Source organism: Symphalangus syndactylus, chromosome 5, assembly GCF_028878055.3.
Source record: "Symphalangus syndactylus isolate Jambi chromosome 5, NHGRI_mSymSyn1-v2.1_pri, whole genome shotgun sequence".
Classification (NCBI taxonomy): domain Eukaryota; kingdom Metazoa; phylum Chordata; class Mammalia; order Primates; family Hylobatidae; genus Symphalangus; species Symphalangus syndactylus.
Genome location: NC_072427.2, coordinates 86,836,439 through 86,858,875, shown reverse-complemented (window position 1 = coordinate 86,858,875; position 22,437 = coordinate 86,836,439). Strand labels below are relative to the sequence as shown.

Here is a 22,437-nt window from a genome sequence, read left to right as displayed (position 1 = left end):
TCCTGTGACCACACTGGGGTTCCAGTGCCCAGGGGAGGGTGCAGGCAGGGTGTTGGGAACGCTAACCGGGGCCGGACAGGTGGGTGGGACACTCAGGTGACGGGCTGCTACCTGGTACACTGCCATGCTTTGTCAACCTTCTGGTTAAAAAAAAAATGTATTTCTATACGTGTTTATTATTATTATTTTTGAGACAGGGTCTCACTCTGTAGCCCAGGCTGGAGTGCAGTGGCGCAATCATAGCTCACTGCAGCCTCAACCTCCCAGGCCCGGGTGATCCTCCTGCCTCAACCTCCTAAGTAGCTGGGAGTAAAGGCGTGCACCACCATGCCCAGCTAACTTTGTTTTTTTTTTTTTTTTTTTTTGTGGAGACAGGGTTTTGCCATGTTGCCCAAGCTGGTCTTGAACTCCTGGGCTCAAGCCAGCCACCCACCCTAGCCTCCCAAAGTGCTGGGATTACAGGCGTAAGCCACTGCAGCCAGCCTGGTTTCTACACTTTTAAATGGTTAGGGGAAACACTTAGCCTCCCAAAGTGTTAGAATTACAGGCGTGAGCTACTGTGCCCAGCCTCTCTACATGTATAAAGGTCACATATAAGACCAGGCACAGGGGCCCGAACCTGTAATCCCAACACTTTGGGAAGACTAGGAGGGAGGCTCGCTTGAGGCCAGGAGTTCAAAACCAGCCTGAGCAACATAGTGAGACCCTGTCTCTATTTTTAAAAATTAATTAGCTGGGCACAGTCCCAGCTACTCGGGAAGCTCAGGTAGGAGGACGGCTCGAGCCTGGGAGTTCAAGGCTGCAGTGAGCTGTGGTTGAACCACTGCACTCTGGACTGGGGGACAGAATTAGACCCTGTCTCAAAATAAGTAAGATTAAAGTGTCATATGCTTATTACTGAAAGTAGAAATATAAATAAAGGAAAGATTACTCCTTCACCTCGCCCATGGGTTCATTCCTGTGAAGCACAGCGTTTCTGTTGGGAAATGCTGCCGGGTCTGCCCTCCGTGTCTTTGGACTGTGAGGACACCTCACCTGCACCCACCTCCCTCCCCCCGGCTCCTGAGCACTGTGGGGACACCTCGCCTGCACCCACCTCCCTCCCCCCTGCCCCCGGCACTGTGGGGACACCTCGCCTGCACCCACCTCCCTCCCCCCAGCTCCTGAGCACTGTGGGGACACCTCGCCTGCACCCACCTCCCTCCCCCCAGCTCCTGAGCACTGTGGGGACACCTTGCCTGCACCCACCTCCCTCCCCCCTGCCCCAGGCACTGTGGGGACACCTTGCCTGCACCCACCTCCCTCCCCCCTGCCCCCGGCACTGTGGGGACACCTCGCCTGCACCCACCTCCCTCCCCCCAGCTCCTGAGCACTGTGGGGACACCTTGCCTGCACCCACCTCCCTCCCCCCTGCCCCCGGCACTGTGGGGACACCTCGCCTGCACCCACCCCCCTCCCCCCAGCCCCTGAGCACTATGGGGACACCTCGCCCACACTCCTCTCCCTCCCCAGCCACCCCTCTGCAGGGTCTGCTGGTGCTTCTCTTTCTTTGTGCCACAGTTGATTGTGGTGAGTCTCCTGTTTTCTGAGGGTAACCTGGATTCTCCCCCTAAAGGTTATACGAGGGACAAGTCGTTCCTGGCCATGGTGGTGGACATCGTGCAGGAGCTGAAGCAGCAGAACCCCAGGCTGGTGTACGGTAGGCAGGGGCCCACACTGGGGTCTGGCTGTGTGGTCCCACATGGGTGGGGCTGGCCTGGGAGCCCGGGAAGGGACGTCTTAGCCTCCTTCCTCCTCTGCACCCCTCCGTGCCCCGCCTCTCCGGGCCAGTGAGTTGTGTGTGCTGGGCCTCTGAAGATGTGGGCCTGCTGAAGTCCGCCGGGCTAGAAGCGTTTACAGGTGACCCTGGTGTCTTGTGTGGCTGGTGTGAGACAGGAAGGGGCGTCAGTGTGCTCATATAGCAGGGCTGCTCTGTGAAGGCCTGGGGCCCAGGCAGCACTGTTGTGTGACTACACTGACCCTAAAGGTGGAAGGGGCAAAGGGCCACACCCAGGCAGGGCCAGGCTAGGGAGTTGGAGAAGGGAGGGGTCGCACCCAGGCAGGGCCAGGCTAGGGAATGGGGGAGGGGAGGGTCGCACTCCAGGCAGGGCCAGGCTAGGGAGTAGGGGGAGGGAGGGTCACACCTAGACTGGGCCTGCTAGGGAGTGGCCAAATCTTTGGGGCATCTGCCTAGATCGGTCTTTCCTTAGAGGCCAGGCAGTGCTGGATCCATCTTGCCGCCTGGGAGAAGGGGCAGCGTCACCAAACCTTGCAGACAGGCTCTCTCTGGGGCACAGGTCTCCCGGGTGTCGGGAGGGCAGGCCTGGCCCAGCACATGGTTTGCCACGCTGTGTACTGTTGCCCAAAAGGAGAGTGCTTGTCGGTACAGATGCGTGAGGCCCGGATTGTGTGTGCTTGAGGCCAGGAAGAGGAAGGGAGCTGCTGCACCTGCTTGGGTGGCAAACAGTGATGAATAGCACCTCACAGCAATTAGGATGACTGTCATCAAAGACACAGAAAATAGCCAGTGTGGGCGAGGATGCAGAAACCCTCATGCACAGCTGCTGGGAGTATAAAAGGGTGCGGCCACTGTGGAAAACACGTTGGTAGTTCCCCAACAAGCGGAACACGGACATCATGTGACCCAGCAGTTCCGCCCTGCGCATGTATCCGAAATAGCTGAAAACAGAGACTCAAGCGGATGTGTGTATTCCCACGTCTGTAGCAGCATTTTTCCCAGTGACCAAAGGTGGAAACAGGCTGTGTCCATTGATGGGTGATAGACAAACAAAGTGTCCATGCATACAATGGAGTATTACTCAGTCCAGAAAAGGAAGGAAATTCTGACACACTCTGCAATGTGGATGGCGCTTGAGGACATGATGCTTAGTGAAAGTAGCCAGACACCAAAAAGGGCGACTGTTACACAATTCCGCTATCTGAAATAGCTAGGAAAGGCCAGTTCATCGCAGTAGAAAGCAGATGAAGGCCCGGCGGGGCTAGGAAAGGCCAGTTCATCACTGTAGAAAGCAGACGAAGGCCCTGCGCGGCTAGGAAAGGCCAGTTCATTGCGGTAGAAAGCAGACGAAGGCTCGGTGTGGTGGCTTACGCCTGGAATCCCAGCACTTGGGGAGGCCGAGGTGGACGGATCACCTGAAGTCAGGAGTTCGAGATCAGCCTGGCCAACATGGTGAAACCCCATCTCTAATAAAAATACAAAAATTAGCCAGGCCTGGTGGCGCGCACCTGTAATCTCAGCTACTTTGGAGGCTGAGGCAGGAGAATCACTTGAACCCGGGAGGCGGGGGTTGCAGTGAGCCAAGATTGCGCCACTGCACTCCAGCTTGGGTGACAGGGCGAGACTCCATCTCAAAAAAAAAAAAAATAAAAATAAAAAATAAATAAATAAATGAATAAATAAATAAATAAAAAGCAAGCAGACTAGACGTTACCAGGGCCTAGGGCAGGGGGAATGGGGAGTGAGTGTATAACGAGGACAGAGTTTCGGTTTGGAAAGATGAAACATTTTGGTGGTGGATGGTGGTCGTGGTTATACAACAGCGAGAATGTCCTTAATGCTCCTGAATTATACGCCTAAACATGCTTAAACTGGCAAAGATTATGGTATATATTTTTTACTGTATTAAAAAGTTAAATTAAAAAAGGGAAGATACCTACTTCAACTTGGCAGCTTAAAAAAAAGAAAAAAGCCAAATGTGGTTGCTCACACCTGTGATCCGAGCACTTTGGGAGACCGAGGTGAGAGAATCGCTTAAGCCTAGGGGTTCAAAACCAGCCTCGGCAACATGGTGAGAACCCATCGTACAAATCATTTAAAAGTTAGCTGGGTGTGCTGCTGTGTGCCTGTGGTCTCAGCCACTTGGGAGGGTGAGGCAGGAGGATCGCCTGAGCCTGGAAGATCGAGGTTGCAGTGAACCATGATTGCACCACTGCACTCCAGCCTGGACAACACAGCAAGACCCTGTCTAAAGAAAAGAAGAAAGAAGGCCGGGCGCGGTGGCTCACGCTTGTAATCCCAGCACTTTGGGAGGCCGAGGCGGGCAGATCACGAGGTCAGGAGATCGAGACCACGGTGAAACCCCGTCTCTACTAAAAATACAAAAAATTAGCCGGGCGTGGTGGCGGGCACCTGTAGTCCCAGCTACTTGGAGAGGCTGAGGCAGGAGACTGGCGTGAACCCGGGAGGCAGAGCTTGCAGCGAGCCGAGATCGCGCCACTGCACTCCAGCCTGGGTGAGAGAGCGAGACTCCGTCTCAAAAAAAAAAAAAAAAAAAAAAAAGAAAGAAAGAAATGTTGAGGGTTTCTTACTCGTCAGCTGTAGCCTTTGCTGATAAGATGCCCTTGTGTCTCTGCAGTGTGTGATCCAGTCTTGGGTGACAAGTGGGACGGCGAAGGCTCGATGGTGAGTAATTCCACGTGTGTGATTTAAAAGTGTGGTGAGTGGAGCTATTCCTGTCCAGCCAGAAGACAGGCCCACATCTCTAAGTGTCTAACTTGGTGGGACTCCTCTGTCCAGGGGTAAAAAGACAAACCTTGTTAGGAAGGAGAAAGGGGACCGACATGTTCTCTGTAAAGTGACTGACAGTAGATAAATATTGACGCCTTTGCCGGCCGCACAGCCCTGCCACAGCTGTTTGCATTAGAGCACAGAAGCAGCCACAGATAAGAGGTGTACAAACATGATGACTTCTTTTCTTTTCTTTTCTTTTCTTTTCTTTTCTTTTCTTTTCTTTTCTTTTCTTTTCTTTTCTTATTGAGACAGAGTCTCACTCAGTCACCCAGGCTGGAGTGCAGCGTCACGATCTCAGCTCACTGCAACCTCTGCCTCCCGGGCTCAGACAATTCTCATGCCTCAGTCTCCCAAGTAGCTGGAATTACAGGTGTGCAACACCATACCCAGCTAATTTGTATATTTTTACTAGATACGATTTCACCATGTTGTCCAGGCTGGTCTCGAACTCCTGGCCTCAAGTGATCCGCCTGCCTTGGCCTCCCAAATTGCTAGGATTACAGGCATGAGCCACCATGCCCAGCCATGGATGACTATTTTCTAATAAAATTTCATTTGTGGACACTGAAATTTGAATTTTCTATAATTTTCATGTGTCACAAAATGTCATTCTTTTTTTTTACTTTTTTCCCCTAACCATTTAAAAATGTAGAAACCAGGCTGGGTGCAGTCGCTCATGCCTGTAATCCCAGCACTTTGGGATGCCAGAGTGGGTGGCTGGCTTGAGCCCAGGAGTTCAAGACCAGCCTGGGCAACATGGCAAAACCCCGCCATCTCTAATCAAAATACAAGACAATGAGCTGGGTGTGGTGGCACCTACCTATAGTCCCAGCTACTTGGGAGGCTGAGGTGGGAGGATCACTTGAGCCCAGGAGGTGGAGGCTGCAGTGAGCTGAGATCGCACCACTACAGTCACTCCACAGAACAAGACCCCATCTCAAAAAACAAAAGAAATCTAGAAACCACTCAACCCATGAGCTGTATAGTAACAGCAGCAGCTGCAGCCCACAGACCTGGACATCGGATCAAGTGGATGGAGAACAAATCCACTGTGACCAGTCCAGAAGCCTAGAATTTAGAGGTGGAAGGAACCCAAAGGGGATCCTGCCTGTGGGTTTTTAACTCAGCCATTCAGCGCCAAGGCGATTTCAGTATCTGCCTTCTTTGTCGTTGTGTCTAGTGTGTCTGTTTGCTTGCTGTATATTCACTGAGCACAGCGGGCTTCTCCACTGGCACAGGGCACGCCTGGGCCTGTGCCCTCCCTGCCCCGCTGGGTCAGTGGTTGAAGTCAGGATATCTGTCGCTGGGCATCTAACTGGATGGGGCGGGCTGGTGTGCTCAGCATCTGTCTGTCCACTTTCTCCCATGCTTGTTCTCTGGAAGGTTCCCTGTCCTGTGCCCATCCTGCAGGACCCCAGCTTGCAGCTCTCTGCCTTCCCTTCATGGTACTCCCTGGCGTGGGCTCTGCTGACCCTCGGCAGACACTCGCGTTTGGATCACGAAGAGTTGGGGCCACTGTCCAGTTCAGTGCGGCTACGGGATCTGGCCCCTTGATTTTGATCACATTTGTTTTCCTGAACAAGAGTGGCCTAAACACGAGCTCCTGTCTCAGATGAGCCATCATCTGGTATCTCCCCTTTCCGTGAAGTTAAAGGGGTGTGTTGGCCCTCCCTACCCAAAATGGGGCTCTAAAGAGCTTTCCTTCGATTTCCTGGTCCAGGGATCGGGGACATCCAGGTGCCACCAACCCATCCTTAGTGCCTCCTAAGCCATGTCTGGAGCAGCGGCCGGCGTGTGACCACCTTGTGTGCTCTGAGCACCAGGTGCAGACGTGCCTCCTGTGGGGCCTCTGATCTCCAAGGGAGGTTTCCGGGAGCAAAGTGAAGTGAAGGGATTGGAAACTCAGGCCACTCAGCCAGCAGGGGCTGGTAAAATGTTCCATAAAGCCCACAAAATTCTTCCAGAGCTTCACACTGGCTCTGGCTTAAATTTGATCGCTAAAGAAAATCACGTGTTGCCTGGCACAGTGGCTCATGCCTGTAATCCCAGCACTTTGGGAGGCTGAGGCGGGTGGATCACCTGAGGTCAGGAGTTTGAGACCAGCCTGGCCAACATGGCGAAACCCCATCTCTACTAAAAAAAAATACAAAAAAATTAGCCGGGCGTGGTGGTGGGCGCCTGTAATCCTAGCTACTCGGGAAGCTGAGGCAGGAGAATCACTTGAACCCAGGAGGTGGAGGTTGCAGTGAGCCAAGACCACGCCATTGCACTCCAACCTGGGCAACAGGAGCGAAACTGTCTCAAAAAACGAAACAATACAAAAGAAAAAAACGTGTTGAATTGTTTGTCAGGCAACTTAGGCAAAAACAAGTAGACGAAGGGTGCATTGACTCAGCCAGGAAGAGCTGGTGGGTTGGGCTCCCAGTCGCAGATGGGCATGGCCAGCACCCCCCAGCCCTCCCTAGATGACCAGAGCCGCTCCATCCACCCGTGGGGTTTCTCTTTCCTCGTCTCCCTCCTCCCTGCCTCCCTCTCTCCTTCACCTCCTTCTCCTCTCAGACACTCTGCGGGGACCCACTGTGCGCCCTGAGTCCTCCCTCGGCACCTCGGAGCACTTAGGGTTCCCCGCTCTAGTGTGCCTCGGCCACACGCTGCCCCCGTGGTGGGAACAACTTGTCTCTACAGTCGGGGGGCCTGGCCCCTAAGCCTGGACTTCAGGGAGCTTTTTGGGGAGCACTCCGTGGTGGGCTTCCCTCCGCGCCCCCTGGCGTGCTTCCCTTCCAGTGACTCGGCCTCTCCTCCTGCCTCCTTTGTTCGCCAGTACGTCCCGGAGGACCTCCTTCCCGTCTACAAAGAAAAAGTGGTGCCGGTTGCAGACATTATCACGCCCAACCAGTTTGAGGCCGAGTAAGTCATTTTATTTTATTTTACTTTATTTATTTTTCAAGATGGGTCTCGCTCTTGTCGCCCAGGCTGGAGTGCAGTGGCACAATCACAGCTCACTGCAACCTCTGTCTCCGGGATTCAAGCAATTCTTCTGCCTCAGCCTCCTGAGTAGCTGGGATTACAGGCATGAGCCACCACGCCCGGCTAATTTTTATATTTTTAGTAGAGATGGGGTTTCACCATGTTGGCCAGGCTGGTCTTGAACTCCTGACCTCAGATGATCCACCCATTTCAGTCTTCCAAAGTGCTGGGATTACAGGCGTGAGTCACCGTGCCCAGCAGAGTAAGTCATTTTAAATGGCAAATGCTACCAGTCTTTCCCCAGGGAGAGCTGCAGAGAACGTGCCAGAAGGGTCTCCCCTCTGCCCTCGGGCTGCCTGTTTAGCTTACGAAGTGGTTCTCAGGAAGGTCCTGCCGTGGGGCGAGTGCCCCTTGATACTGGAGCAGGATGTGGTGGGGGCGCCTGGGTTGGAGAAGCCCCTGCCCACCTGGGTCCCAGGCTCACGCCTTCTTTTTGGTGGTGGCAGCCATGGGTGATGGGGATGGTTCTGCTGCCCCTGTGCCTTCCTGAGCGGCAGGGCCCCTGGAGAGGAAGGGGAGGGGCGAGCTGGGGAGCTGTGGGCTTGTCGGGGCCACCACAGCAGAGGGAGGGTCGGGGCAGCACAGGCGGCCAGATCACCTGCCGCCCTGTGAGGGGAAGAGGAGTGTGTTGGGCCTGCCTGTCTGATACCGAGTTTGAAAAGGTCTTTCTTTGGGTGCATGGCCCCGCCCAGCTGAAGAATCAGACACCAGGGGGAAGCCGCCAGTGCCCCAATGCCATGAAGAGTGGAGCTGCCCGCGGAGGGGTCTGGTGCCTGTCACAGCTTAGCTCTACCTGGCCCCGAGCCAGGTCCTGAGCCCCCCATTCATGCAGGGGTGGGGGCGCCTGGACTCTTGGAGGCCCGGGATCCCTGACCTGGGCCTGTCCAAACTCGGGGGTGGCATCTCACTCGAGGCCCCTGAGCCATGGGTGGCCCATGCGCGCATTAATCGTTAGCGGCTCTTTGACTTTGTATGGATGTCAGTCACCCATGCTGAGACCCTTCCCTGTGGCGTAGGCCTTAAGTGGGGGCCATGGCTGCTGTCCATCACCACGGTTACGTATAAACAGCAGCCATGATTGGGCCTTACGTGACTCCTGTAATGTGAGGGTCCCCTTTAGAACCAAACCCCACATGTTGCAGGGGCCCCGGCCCATGGTGGCCAGTGGACGAAGAGTTAGCTGCCTGTGGGGATGGGGGTTTCCAGAGCCGCTGCGGTTTGGGGAATGTCAGCACACAACCCGGAGAGGAGAGGCTCACCTGTCCCCACCTGCCTGTCCCCGCCTGTCTTCCAGGTTACTGAGTGGCCGGAAGATCCACAGCCAGGAGGACGCCTTGGGGGTAAGGAGGCCCTCTGGGGCCTGTGTGGGGCAGCTGTGCCGCTCACGGTGGGGACAGGAGACAGGCTGGCTGAGTGGCACCACTGCGTCATTTCTCCCCAGCAGTGACTGAACAGTCTGTACTAGTCAGGGGCCTCCAGAGATCAGCAGGATATGTGTGTGTGTGTGTGCATGTGTGCACGTGTTTGTGCATGTGTGCGTTTGCGTGCATGTGTGCGTGTGTGTGCGCGCGTATTGTGTGTGCATTTGTGTGCGTGTGTGTGCGCGTCCATGTGTGCATGTGTGCACATGTTTGTGCGTGTGTGCACGTGTGCGCATGTGTGCGTGTGCGTAAAAGGGTGTGTGCGTGTGGGCATGTGTGTGTGCATGTGTCTGCGCATGTGTGCACGTGTTTGTGCATGCGCGTGCGTGTATGTGTGTACATGTGTGCGTGTGTCCATGTGCGTGTGTGTGCATGTGTGTATGTGGGTATGTGTGCGTGTGTGCGCATATGTGCGCATGTGTGTGAAGGGATATTGTAAGGTGGTGGCTTGAGCTGTGTGGGGGCTCCTGGGCATGTTTGGAATTTGCAAGGCCAGCTGTTGGGAAGGGCAGGCTGGGCATGTTTGGAATTTGCAAGGCCGGCTGTTGGGAAGGGCAGTCTGGAGGCTGGACATAGGAGCAGATGCAGCCGCCCAAGGTGCAGTGTCTTCAAAGTCCTTTTTCTCTGGGACTTGGAGACCGTGGGTGTCTTGCTAGCATTGAGCTTTGGTTGAGTCATCTTAGTCTGTTGGGACTGCTGTGACAAAATGCCTGAGACTGGATGATTTATAAAAAACAGAACTTTTGGCCGGACACAGTGGCTCACGCCTGTAATCCCAGCACTTTGGGAGACTGAGGCAGGCAGATCACTTGAGGTCAGGAGTTCAAGACCAGCCTGGCCAACATGGTAAAACCCCATCTCTACTAAAAATACAAAAAGTAGCCGGGCATGGTGGTGCACGCCTATAATCCCGGCTAGTTGGGAGGCTGAGGCAGGAGAATCGCTTGAAGCCAGGAGGCGGAGGTTGCAGTGAGCTGAGATTGCACCACTGCATTCCAGCCTGGGCGACAGAGTGAGTGAGACTCCATCTCAAAAAAAAAAAAAAAAGAACAGAACTTTGTTCCCCACAGTTCTGGAGGCTGGGGAAGTCCAAGGTCAAGGCACCAGCAGGCTCAGGGGCTGGCGGGGGCTGCTTTGCTACCCGGACTGCACCTTGTTGCTGCGTCCTCATGTGTGGACAGCGGGGGGCTCGAGGGGCCCATGCTGCTCCCTCCAGCCCTCTCATCAGGCACAGTGAAAGGGGAGCCCTCGTGACTTAATCACGCCCCAGAGGACCCCCTCTGAATATTGCCACATGGGTGCCATGTTTCTTTTTTTTTTTTTTTTGAGACGGAGTCTTGCTCTGTCGCCCAGGCTGGAGTGCAGTGCGCGATCTCGGCTCACTGCAGGCTCCACCTCCTGGGTTCACGCCATTCTCCTGCCTCAGCCTCCCGAGTAGCTGGGACTACAGGCACCCGCCACCACGCCCAGCTAATTTTTTCTATTTTTAGTAGAGACGGGGTTTCACCACATTGGCCAGGATGGTCTCGATCTCCTGACCTCGTGATCCGCCCGCCTCAGCCTCCCAAAGTGCTGGGATTACAGGCGTGAGCCACCGCACCCGGCCATGGGTGCCATGTTTCAACATGCATTTTAGAGCAGACACCGTCAGACTGCAGCAGGAGTCCACGTGCTTTGGGCTACGTTCCCAAGCAGCCTGGCGCTGCCCTGAGTTTTGTCTTCACAGCCCAGGAGCCTGGTTCTGGGAATGGGCCACCGCAGCGGCCACCCCTCCCACTCGGAGGCCTTTCGCTGACCTGGTATTGGGCCCTGGGACTGCAGAGTCAGCTGACCCTGGAGCAGGGTCCAGATTCTGCTATGGACACGTGCTGGGTGGCGATGCAGCAAGTGTGTGTGTGTGTGTGTGTGTGTGTGCGTGCACGCGTGCTGCCTGCTGTGAGGCAGCCGTGCAGTGGAGACGGTTTCTACGAGAGTTACAGAAAAGCCAACATACAGAGGGGCCAGCTCCTCCCTGCTGCAGGACAGGCACACGTCTGTCCACTTACCTGCCTAGCCCCCGAGGAGGCCCTTGCCAGTCACCTGTGGGGAGCCACACGGTTTGGGCTGACAGTTTGCGGGGGATAGTGGCTGACCAGGTGGCTGTCTCCCCTCCGGGAGTGCCGCCATTGGAAACGGGCTCTGGGGGAGTGGGATGTGACCGGCCGTGGCTGACGCTCCCTGTGCCACTGCCAGGTGGTGGAGGGGGGAGTGGGATGTGACCAGCCGTGGCTGATGCTCCCCGTGCCGCTGCCAGGTGATGGACATGCTGCACTCTATGGGCCCCGACACCGTGGTCATCACGAGCTCCGACCTGCCCTCCCCGCGGGGCAGCGACTACCTAATCGTGCTGGGGAGCCAGAGGAGGAGTAAGTGCCCCCATCATGCACCGCGGCCGCCTCTGCTCTTCCCAGAGGAAGGTGTTCTTTGGGGCTGCAAGAATGTTCTGGGTTCAATAGCATGAAATTTAAGCCTTATCCAGCACTGGGAGGACATCCCCATTTTACAGACTCTTAGGGATCAGGTGGGATTCCCAAGACCTCAGAGGTCACGATGAATGGCCTGGCTGGAACCGGCTTCCACGGACCCAGCATCATAGGCCTCACTCAGAGCCAGGCCGGGTCCCTGAGTTCAGTGGGAGGACACGTCCACCCGGCTGTGCTGATTGTTTACACAGACACCACCTGGTTGATTTTCTCTGAACAGTGTGAAAATGACACAGAAGGCTGGGGTCGTGTACTAAGCTAGTGGCCGCGAGTTCATACCCATGGCCCCAAAAGAACAGTTGTGACCTCCTTGCTGCTCTGTGTTTGGACATGGGAGACTTGCAGGCACACACATAGGCACAAATGCACATACACTTAGGCACAAATGCACATACACATGGGCACACATGTGGACACGGGCACACAGGCATACATGCACACATACACACGGGCACACAGGCATACACGCACACGGGCACACACGCACATGTGGGCACATGCACACATACGCAGACACATGCATACACACGGACACATGCATACACATGGACTCACATGCAGACATGCGGACACATGCATACACATGGACACATGCATACACATGGGCACATGCACACATACGCGGACACATGCATACACACGGACACATGCATACACATGGACTCACACATGCAGACATGTGGACACACATGCATACACATGGACACATGCATACACATGGGCACATGCACACACGCACATGCACACACACGCACACACACACATGCACACACACACTTGGATACGTCCAGGCATATCCTAGTTCTTCACGCCGTTGTTACTCTCGGGAGTTGCACAGCAACCCCCGAGGCGGCCTGACCGTGTGGCCCTTGGAGGGTGCAGTCTTTCCCTTTCCCTTGCTGCGGTGATGGGGACCCCATGCATGCCGTGAGCCCCCACGTCCTGAGCGAGGCCACCTTGTGCTCTACCCCTGTGACCCTCCCTGCCGCTGTGCCCCGGGGCATCAGGGACGGGGAGGCTGGCCCTGGCAGAGGAGCGGCAGATCTCAGTGACCTTGCCCATCTTCTCCCCCCTAGGGAATCCCACTGGCTCCACGGTGATGGAACGCATCCGGATGGACATTCGCAAGGTGGACGCCGTCTTTGTGGGCACTGGGGACCTGTTTGCTGCCATGCTCCTGGCGTGGACACACAAGCACCCCAATAACCTCAAGGTCAGCCACACGCACTGCTCCCCTCCTCGCCCACTCCCACGGCACCTCATGGGGAGCAGGGTATGAGAGTCCTGGTGGGGGGTCCCTGCTGAGCTGACAGAGCATGGCCCTGAGTGCTGGCCCCAGTTGCGGGGGAGGGCAGTGGCCGGGCCATGGGCTCCGGAGTTGCACCTGTCACCCTCACATCGCCTCCCATCTCCCCTTATTTGGGACCTAGGGATGATCAGAGTCTGTGAGGGCTTGGGTGACAGACGTTTCAGAACAGTCCCACGGGGGTCCCACCGGGATTCAGATGCCGCCCGCTTGGCTTTGGCGCACGGCTGTGGGATGCATGGAGCTGTTGTGTCCTTGGTGACTTGGGGGCTGCTGTGGAGGAGTGGCACCCTGCAGCATTTCCCACAGTGTGACTACGGCAGTGACCTGAGGGACTGAATGGCTGGAGCCGCCCTTCGGGGACAGTAGGCGGGAGGCTGAGGACAGGGTTCCAGGCAGGTGTGGAGAGCCGTCTTTCCAGGCGTTTTGTCTGGATGTCTGCCTGCTTTTCAAGTTGGTAGAGATCGGGTGGCTTTGCTTAGACACTGGGCGGAGTGGGTCTGTTGGGTGACTGACATGGCAGGTTGGGATGTGGGGTCTCGTGAGCCTTTCTTGTGTGTCCCATGGTTAAGCACACAGCTCAGCGGGGACAGAGGAGTTTTGTTGCAACTCTGGTGCTCAGATCCGCGACCTCCTGTGCTGCGTGCAGCAAAGTTGCTTGTGGCCTCGGCAGGTGGTTTTGTCAGCCGAGTCCGCGGACCCCTGGAGTGTGTCTTCTTACAACACTGTCCAGAGCCCTGCTGTGCTCTGAGGTGGTCCCCAGCCCCTGGGCTCAGCCCTCCAAACTCCCTTGGGTGCTCCCCACTGCGTCCGCAGTGGGTTCAGGTGGGAGGGAGGGGCCTGCCATCCCTTTGGAATGTGGGGCAGGGCGGGGGTGCCATGGGAGTGACAGGAGGAAGACAGGACACCTCTGTCACTGTTGGGTGCGCTGGGGAAGGAAGAGTTCAGAGGTCAGGACCTGCAGGTGGCTCTCTGTGTGCTGTCTTTGCCGGGCCCCTCAAGGGGCCATGTGTCCCCCCGGGTACACCTCCTTCCCAACAAGTCAGTTTCAGCTGAGTGTCCTGGTGTGTAAAATGGAAGAGGTGGACTGAGGCCCTTCGCCTCCCATGGGACTAGCTCTCTGCACACCCTGAGCTGGAATGCACAGCTCCCTCATTCCGTCCCTTCTGGCCCCTCAAGGGCAATTAAACAGGGCCATTAAGTAGGCCTGCCGTGTTTAATTGGTGGTGCAGGGCAGTGGAAACGTGCCAGCTGGCACCCCAAGGAGGCCTCACTGCCAGGCCGCCCAAGGTCACATTCTGGGTTTGGCCAGCCCAGAGTTGTGGAGTCGGGGAGCGAGTTCCCTGCGCATCCCCAGCACCTTTGACTCTGAGGCATCACTGAGTGATGATTGGCTGACTCTGAGGCATCACTGAGTGATGATTGGCTGACTCTTAGGCATCACTGGGTGATGATTGGCTGACTCTGAGGCATCACTGAGTGATGATTGGCTGACTCTGAGGCATCATTGAGTGATGATTGGCTGGGCTTTCGGCAGGAGCCCTTCCCCTTGTAGACTCGTTAAAAGGAGTTAATTCTGGGAACTCTTACCGAGCTCCTGCTGCCTGCCAAGTTCTGTGCAGCTCATGAGGCTGTCCCTTCTGTGAGCCACCTCTTGTCCAGAGCAGTGGTTGGGACCAGGCATCCGCTCAGCCCTCTGGGCTCTCCACGGTGGGCAGTCCGCAGCCTGTCCTCCAGGGTTCAGCACGTGCATTGGCGGAGCCGGCTCCCCAGTGGCTTGGAGAGCAGGACGGCCCTTGTGTTCATTAGAAATTCCCTCCTGGCAGCAGTGGGCACGTCGGGTGTTGTGAGTGGGCCAGGGGCACAGCAAGTCTCTCCTCCCTGCAGGTGGCCTGTGAGAAGACCGTGTCTACCTTGCACCACGTTCTGCAGAGGACCATCCAGTGTGCAAAAGGTACGGCGGCCGGGCTGCGTGGGCTGCGTGGGCCCCTGGCTCCCGAAGTGGGTGGGAGAGAAGAGCTGGCACGTGCTGGTTTTGAAGGTGTGACCAGTGTCTCCTGCTGGCCTCGCCTTTGGGAGTGGGGGCAGCAGGCAGCAGCAGGAGCCCCTTTGAGATGGGAACTCAGTGCTCTCTGCCTGCCCCGCAGCCCAGGCCGGGGAGGGAGTGAGGCCCAGCCCCATGCAGCTGGAGCTGCGGATGGTGCAGAGCAAAAGGGACATCGAGGACCCGGAGATCGTCGTCCAGGCCACGGTGCTGTGAGGGCCGCGCCGCTCACCCGTGACGCGCAGCGCGTTGGTGTCTCCGTGTTTGTCCCTGTGAAAACATGTAACGTCTGCCTTAGAGCCATGACCGAAACTTGATATTTTTTTCTTTCATGAGTGTCCGGCATCTGCTGGTCTTCATTGTGAAATGTGCCAGTCGTGCTTTGTGAAAAATAACAAAGCGGTCACAGAAATTTGTGATCTGAAAACCCAGCTCCCTTCCCCACGAGGCTCCTGGACCTCCGGGAAGACGGGCCCCTGTTTGCCATCTCGGGGAGTGTTCCATGTGGGAGGGTGAGTGGGTGAGGCCGAGCCTGCTGCGCGTTGACCCTCGAGTGGGCCCCGGCTGCCACTACCACACAGAGGCCATGTTGCGTGTGGGCTGGGCCTGGGTGGCTTCTGTCTTTGCATCTGTGAGAAGGAGTCGCGTGGTAACTGTTGAGGGCAGGAAGAATTCTGCCAAGTATCTTTACTGTCATTCTGATCATAGCCTCTTTGTTCCTGCATTTGAACTTTTGTTTCTTACTTTGCTGCTCGTTTAGTCCCTGGAGATTTCAGATCTTAGGCTGCTGTTTCACCGTATGGGAGGGTTGATGTGAGCTTGCTCGGAGGCACACAGGTGCAGAGTCAGGGACCTTCCCAGGCCCCAGCAAATACAAGTCGGTCCGCAGACCTCTCAGGTATCTGCGAGACCTCCTGTAACCCATGGGCGTCTTCCAGGAATCCGCTGAGCGACGTGAGGAAGATGCTAACGCAGTAAGGTCCGTGCTGGGCCAAGAGCAGCTTTGAAGCTCCAGAGAACCACCCCGTCAGGTTCCCTGTGGAAGCTCCCCTCATCTGTGGTGCAGCAGGCTGAGCACTGCGCATTCGCCACGTGCTGCCCGTGACAGCACATCGAGCCACAGCATTTGTAGACAGGACAGAGGGGTGCCTGCCCCCTGCCCCTGCTGGCACATTTAACCCTTGTCCCCTGACCTCAGTTCTGTGCCCCACCAAATGCCCAGGGGCAAGAGGCCACCCTGGAAGCTGCCAATCTTCCGAGGTGGGTGTGGGGCACGGTGGGGGCGGGCAGCTCCCAGGCCCTTGGGCAGGCTGGGGTGGTGGCAGAGGCCACAGCACCAGCTCTGACACATCCCGTCATCCTCTGCTCAGCAATGACCTCCCTGGCCCCACTTTGCCCAGAGTTTGGGGTCCCCCTAGGTATAGCTATAGGCGGCAGTGCCTGTCTCTGGCTTGCCTTGATTTCAACCACACCCTTGCAGCCCTGCACCCCAGCTCCGGGGTGTGCAGAGGTTTGTGTCTCCAGGGAACCCACGGCTGGAGAGAAATAGGGAGATGCAGGAAGTGGGGGCCCATGGGGCCCCTAGGAAGCGGACTCTCCAAGGGGTACCCCCACCCCGCTACCTTCCCCACAGATGGGTCCCTCCTGGAGCCCACACCCTCCTGTGAGGCCATTCCAGTGTCTTCTAGAAAGACTCGCTTTCCAGGAGTGCGTTCTTTGTTGAAAAATGCCCTAAAGGGAAAAGATGCAGGTTTATGTGGAACCCCCCCACCCCCGCCCCCACTCTTCCCCACTCTGTTCGTTCTGAATGCCTTCACGAGCGTGCATCAGGGCGCCTGGCTCCCCTACCTCAACCAGTGAGTCAGACATGGGTTTCCCAGCCATGTTTCCTGGCTCTGAGGACACGGGTGGCAGGCCCCTTGCAGCTCAGAGCCACTGGTCCCTGCAGGGCGTTGCCACAACAGCAGGAAGGAGGAAGGCTGTGGCCGGAGCCTGGTGGGGGGGCGGCCTCCCCAGTATGTGAGTGCGGGGATCCGCCAGAACCACCTGGCCCTCTGTAGGGTGTTTAACTGGAAATACCCTCACTGCCAAGTGGAGACTGGGGCGTGTGCCACATTGCCAGCCACCAGGAAAGCTTTTCTTTTTCTTTTTTTTTTTTTTTAAACACCAAGAGTACGTATAGCATGGGGGAAAGAACCTAAATGTCTCTCTCTTCTATGAGCTGGTGAAAAACCCAGCATGAGAACACAGTGTCAGGTGTGGGGCTCCTTCTGCCCGTGCAGTGGGTGTTACAGGCGGTGTGCCCTGGGGAGCAAACTTTGATTCTTGGTTCTTTGAGCTCATTTCAGAGGCTGAGTCCCCACATCAGCTTTACTTCTTGGACTTCCCTGTATTAAGCAAGAATTAGGAGAATGGCTGTCCCCGCAGGCGCCTCCCGTAAATCCTGAGCTCTCTGGCGCAATCTGAAACTCTGTTCTCTTTGGCTGTATCAGCCGAGCCGGGAGAGGCCTAGGCCGTGACTAAGGAGAAAGAAATCGGGGTTTCCGAGAGCAGATGGTGCCTTTGTGGGTGCAGGGCTGTTGTGGAAATTGTCAGCCTCTATGGGCAGAGTCCGGCATCCCCTCCCCAGACTGCCTGCTGTCACCACAGAGCAGCTGGAGCCTGCCCTGTCCACGGCCCATTTCCACCCGGGCATGGTCGTCTCTCATGACTTGGGCAGAGGCCCCCGGTGGTCTTGAGTTTCAGTTTCTCATCCAGGAAGGTAACCATGGGCATTGGCAATGGGTTTCCATATGGCTCGAATCTAAATTAGAATTGATCTTTGTTTTCAGTTTCCATAGTTATTAACATGCAAAATAATGAGAAGAATTTATTTTAAGGTGAGAGCTGTATTCGTCCAACGTTGCCTGCTTATTGTCAGGGTACAGAATTTTAATACTTTCTTAATCCAGTTTTTCAGACTTCTTGTAGACCGTAAGGATGAATTCCACAATAGGATCCTTTTTAAAATCGATTTTAAATTGTTGCCTAGTCCTGCCAAGGTTATTAGGTGCATCTGTTATTTTTCCAATACATGTAAACAATTGCAGCGTGATGCTTTGTTTAATGTCCTGTTCTTAAGCTCGTTAGAGCCAGTTTTGAAACGTTTGGTCTTACCGTGAACGGAGGCTGGCTTGGCTTAGCCACGCTGATGAGTAAGTGAGGGATGTCTCCATCTTGAGATCACCAGGCAAGAGAGTTGCCTGCACCAGGGGGGAGGCCAAAGCCCCTGGGGTAACAGTCCCCACCGCCACCCGAGGTAAGACAATAAAAGCTATATGGTTGAGCTCAGGCCTCTCGTGCCTGGTGTCAGAGAAGGCAGAGCCCACAGTAGGGTGCAGGGTACAAGGCCCTGGGAGGGCACCGGCCAGGGAAGGTGGTATAGATGGCCCTCAGATTGCTGGGCCCTGAACAGCTCCCCGCCCTGCCCATCCACCTGCCCTGGCTCCAGCCTCGTTCTCTCTTTAGTTTAACTGTGCAAAAAGAGGAGGTTGAGAATGTTCTGGCAGCTGGAGCTCTTCTCCTTGTCCTTCCTGCCCTCCGACGGGGCCACCTGTGTCGGGGCAGCAGGGTCCATGTTTATGGAGATCAGAGGTGCCCCCACTGTGTGGCTGGACTGTACTCTGCTGCCCGGGTAGCCAGGAGTCCCTCCCTCTCTCCCCTGCCGCCTACCTGGTCTCATGGGCCTCCTTCACACACCCCTCCTTGTGGATCGTCTGTCTGGGCCCAGAGCAGGGGAACTGGAGTTTGCGAGTGAGCAGAGCAGGTTATGTGCAGACAGGGAAACAAGAACTTTGGACCTGGCTTTCTGAGTCCAGGTGAGAGCTGTGTGGCCCCCCGATGCCACTCTGCCCGCCAGAGGGATGTGCCTGCTGTGCCTTTTCCTTCCACGCCGCCTCTCACTGCCAGGCCAGCGGCTTCTGCTGAGACTCGCTGGAGAGGCGGCTCCCATGTCCGTCCACCGAGCACTCAGATGGATGCTGATCACCAGGGCTGAGGGGGCTCCCAGAAGGACCCCAGGCCCTGGGGAGGGTGGCTCTGGGAGACCAAGTCCACTGCCCGGAAGTCTTGTCAGCCCTAAGCCAGGGAAGCCTGGAGCTTGGCCTGGCGGGTCTGGGTGGACACCATCCCCACTCCGGACTCCCAGCACAGGGGAGGAGGCCTGAGCCTGTGTGGCCCTGTAGCCCTGGGCAGAGCTGGGCCTGTCGTGTGTTCCTGCCTGGCAGGTGCAGGTGCTGGCCATCTGCAGGTGGAAGGAGGTGGGAATCTTGGATATTTTTTTTTTTTTTGAGATGGAGTCTCACTCTGACACCCAGGCTGGCGTGCAATGGTGTGATCTCGGCTCACTATAAACTCCGCTCCCCGGGTTCAAGTGGTTCTCCTGCCCCAGCCTCCCAAGTAGCTGGGATTACAGGCATGCGCCACCACGCTCAGCTGATTTTTGTATTTTTAGTAGAGATGGGATTTCATCATGTTGGCCAAGCTAGTCTCAAACTCCTGACCTCAAGTGATCCACCCTCCTCGGCCTCCCAAAGTGCTGGGATTACAGGCGTGAGCCACCGTGCCCGGCAGAATCTTGGAATTTTTATAGACAGCACCTCAGTTTCTGACTCCAGCTGCACACCTCCTGCCTCTACCAGCAGGAGTTGCCACCAGGCCAGAGCCAGGGCCAGGACCCTGCGTCCATCCCCCCCGGTAGGATGGACGTGAGCCATCCTTCTAGGGGACTTTTTTCAGTGTTCGACTCGTCTCTGTTAAGTGGTAGGAGCCTGTGTGTGTGGCCTGTGCCACGCTCCGCAGTGCGTGGCTGGGCTCTGTGTGTGTCCTGTATCCCCTGTCCCTGCAGGGCCCAGCAGGCATCGTGGCATGACAGCTGTGTCCAAGCCACTGCTCGAGCATCCCATCACCCACCAGGGCGCACGGTCACTCCCACTGGGGGCTTTCTGTCGCATGTGTGTCTCCTGTCGACTCTGCAGTTTGTTCTCAGAGCAGAATGTTTCCTGTTCTCAGTGCACAAAGACACTGGTTTTCAATCAACGTCTAAAACCGCGTTCCTGCCTTTCATTGCAACACAGTGTGTTCATTTGTTTAAAACAGAGTTTAATGAGTAAGTGTAGATGACTGGTCAATATCTTAAAAATTTATATTAATAAAAAGTTCTTCCTGGAATTTTTCTTTCGATTCTGGCAGAATAAACAGGTGTTTTTAGTTTTCCCACTGTCTGAGCCAAGCAGGACCCTGTCCCAGAGCAAGAGATGTCCCCTTCCATCTCTGACCCTTGCCTGGGACAAGCCTTGTTGGGGCACCCCAGCTTCAGGGCTGTGGTGGGAACAGCACCCCCAAATGCCAGCCTCTCCTTTTTTCCCATCCACCAGTTCACTGTGGGGCCATTTCTGGTCTTTGTGCAACAGGAAACCCACTTCTGGTGGGAGATGCCTTCCAGTGCCACAGGGCCACTCACCCCATGCATCTCTGTCCTGCCCGTCAGTGCTGGGACGGACAGCAAGGGCAAGCCCGGTGTCTGGCGGATAGGTGGGTGGGAACAGACAGGAGAATGCCGTCCTAAGCCTCTGCTTGGGGATCCCCCACACGGCCTGGGTACTGCCTGGGAAACCTGTCCTAAGTAAAACTATGGGCCTCGCCTCGCCCACCGGCCTGTGAAGCCAGCATCTCCATGAAGGTGGATGGAAGCGCCTTTGTCCTCATTTTGAGCTGCAAGCTGGGTCAGCGGCTTCTGAAGCCCTCAAGTGACTTTCTAACCCAAGACCCAGCCCCTGGCAGGAGGAGGGCAGGTGCAGGGCTATTGGGACAAAAAGAGGCCTCAGCAGGCCTGGCAGACCCTTCCAGTACATCCCAAAGCGTGTCGAGCAGTTGGGAGAACCCGTGTCAAGCTTGACCCGTCATAGGTCCCCATGAGGTGTCTGAAGCCCCTTCTTGGTGATGGGAGGCAGAGGTGCTGATATCCTGGAGAATGGACGCGAGTCCTCAGCTGGCTCCGCATGGGCCCTTGGAGGGTGCAAGGTGTGTGGTGACCTTCTGGAGGCCTTTAACTTCATGGCTGCGTCATTCCTGATTTAGAACTTTAACAGGAGCTTCATCTAGTGATTGAAAAACTGGACCAACAGGAGGATGGCGACGCGGCCCGGTCCCTCCGTGGAATGGAGCTCTTCGGAGGCATCAAAGCACCTGTCGCCTCTGTGGTTCCACTGCCGAGGGAGTGTGGGCTCCGCAAGGTTCGGGGGTGGCTTCGTTTGCCCGGAGTGGCCGGCCCTGCGTGTGCCGTGTGGATGTTTGCGAGCCTCGGTCCCACAGCACTGTGTAGGCTGCATCTGTTTCGTGCTGGTCCTGTTGACTTGTATGATATCCACAAATAAATATTTTCATGGCGGTCGTGTTGAGGCGTGATGGTTCCTTCCCATCCCAGGAGCTCCCTACCTGTGATTGGCTGAACACCCATTACCCTGCCAGCAACGCTAGGGGTTGCTGCTGGAAATGGTGGCAGCTGACTCCCTAAAAACCTCCCCCTTGGAGGAAAGAGCATGCCTTGCCCCTGGCTGCCGGGCCCAGGCCCCTCCCGTACTGCGCTCTGTTCTCTGCCTTCGGGGCTGGCCTGGGTGCCAGCCTGACTGTGTGGCCTCTGAGGATCCAGTCTTCACTTTCCCTTGTTGGGGGGATGAGGCCCCCATGCACGCTCTGTGCCCCAGTGTTCTGAGTGAGGGCACCCTGTGCTCTGCCCCTGTGCCCCTCCCTGCCTCAGTGCCACCCTTCCTGGAGCTGGGACACGGAGGCTGATCCTTCCCTGAGTGGGAGTCGCGAGCCCTTTGCCTTCTTCCCCCATCTCCTACTTGTAGCCCCGAAATGTGCTGCCCTCGCCTGCTGGCACCCTAGTCTCTGATGGAGACCGTGGCCTCTCCACCCAGAAAGGGGGCCAGGCCCCACCATCCCTGAGCTCTGTCTGCCTATGTCTCTAGCTGCCACCGACCCCACCAGTATCTTGGCCTCTTGACAGACCCCCTCTGCCCTGACTCTGTGTCATACTCAGGCCTCACGACACACTCCTGGGCAAGGCTGCGTCGGCAGCACCCTGGCCAGGGCTGTGGTCGGGCCATGGAGGAGGCCGCCTGGCTGAGACCACACCCTGTACCCCCAAAAGAGGTCATCCTGCCTGTGCCAGAAACCCCGTCAAGTACATGTGCACCCCTGGAGTGTGGGCGCAGAGGCCGGCCACATTTAGCCAGTTGTACATTCATTCAGGCTGCAATTCTTTCTTATCCCTGGGCTCAGGGCCGCGCCCAGACACATGAGGCCGGGGAGGCATGACTCAGCAGCCCTTAGGATCTGTGTCCTGTGATTTTGTCACTGTTAAGGAGCACAAAGGTGAGAGTAGCCATGGGGGAGAATAGGGAAGGAAGAAGGGCCAACAGTGGCCGAGTCAGCTCTGCTCAGTCTGAACGGCCCCTCCCATGGCTCCCAGGCCGAGCAGCAGCCTCTTGAGCAGCACTGAGCCC

General features: G+C 56.5%; 1 protein-coding gene and 1 pseudogene across 6 annotated transcripts in view; both read left to right on the top strand.

Moving 5' to 3' along the window:
- PDXK (pyridoxal kinase) overlaps nucleotides 1–21,317 on the top strand; it is a 44,410-nt gene extending 23,093 nt beyond the window's left edge. For 3 of the 6 annotated variants that reach the window (XM_055279849.2, XM_055279848.2, XM_055279850.2), the window contains 8 exons: nucleotides 1,616–1,699; nucleotides 4,416–4,462; nucleotides 7,392–7,477; nucleotides 8,892–8,937; nucleotides 11,312–11,423; nucleotides 12,617–12,753; nucleotides 14,734–14,800; nucleotides 14,994–20,098. In XM_055279849.2, coding sequence (XP_055135824.1) covers nucleotides 1,616–1,699; nucleotides 4,416–4,462; nucleotides 7,392–7,477; nucleotides 8,892–8,937; nucleotides 11,312–11,423; nucleotides 12,617–12,753; nucleotides 14,734–14,800; nucleotides 14,994–15,106 — 692 coding nt within the window. In that variant the 3' untranslated portion in view covers nucleotides 15,107–20,098. Of the gene's footprint in view, nucleotides 1–1,615; nucleotides 1,700–4,415; nucleotides 4,463–7,391; nucleotides 7,478–8,891; nucleotides 8,938–11,311; nucleotides 11,424–12,616; nucleotides 12,754–14,733; nucleotides 14,801–14,993; nucleotides 20,099–21,007 lie in introns of those variants that run through there. The other 3 variants (XM_063640530.1, XM_063640528.1, XM_063640529.1) reach the window with 2 other exon arrangements.
- On the top strand, nucleotides 20,185–21,317 carry LOC129483059 (uncharacterized; annotated as a pseudogene).
- Nucleotides 21,318–22,437: the final 1,120 nt, after the last annotated feature.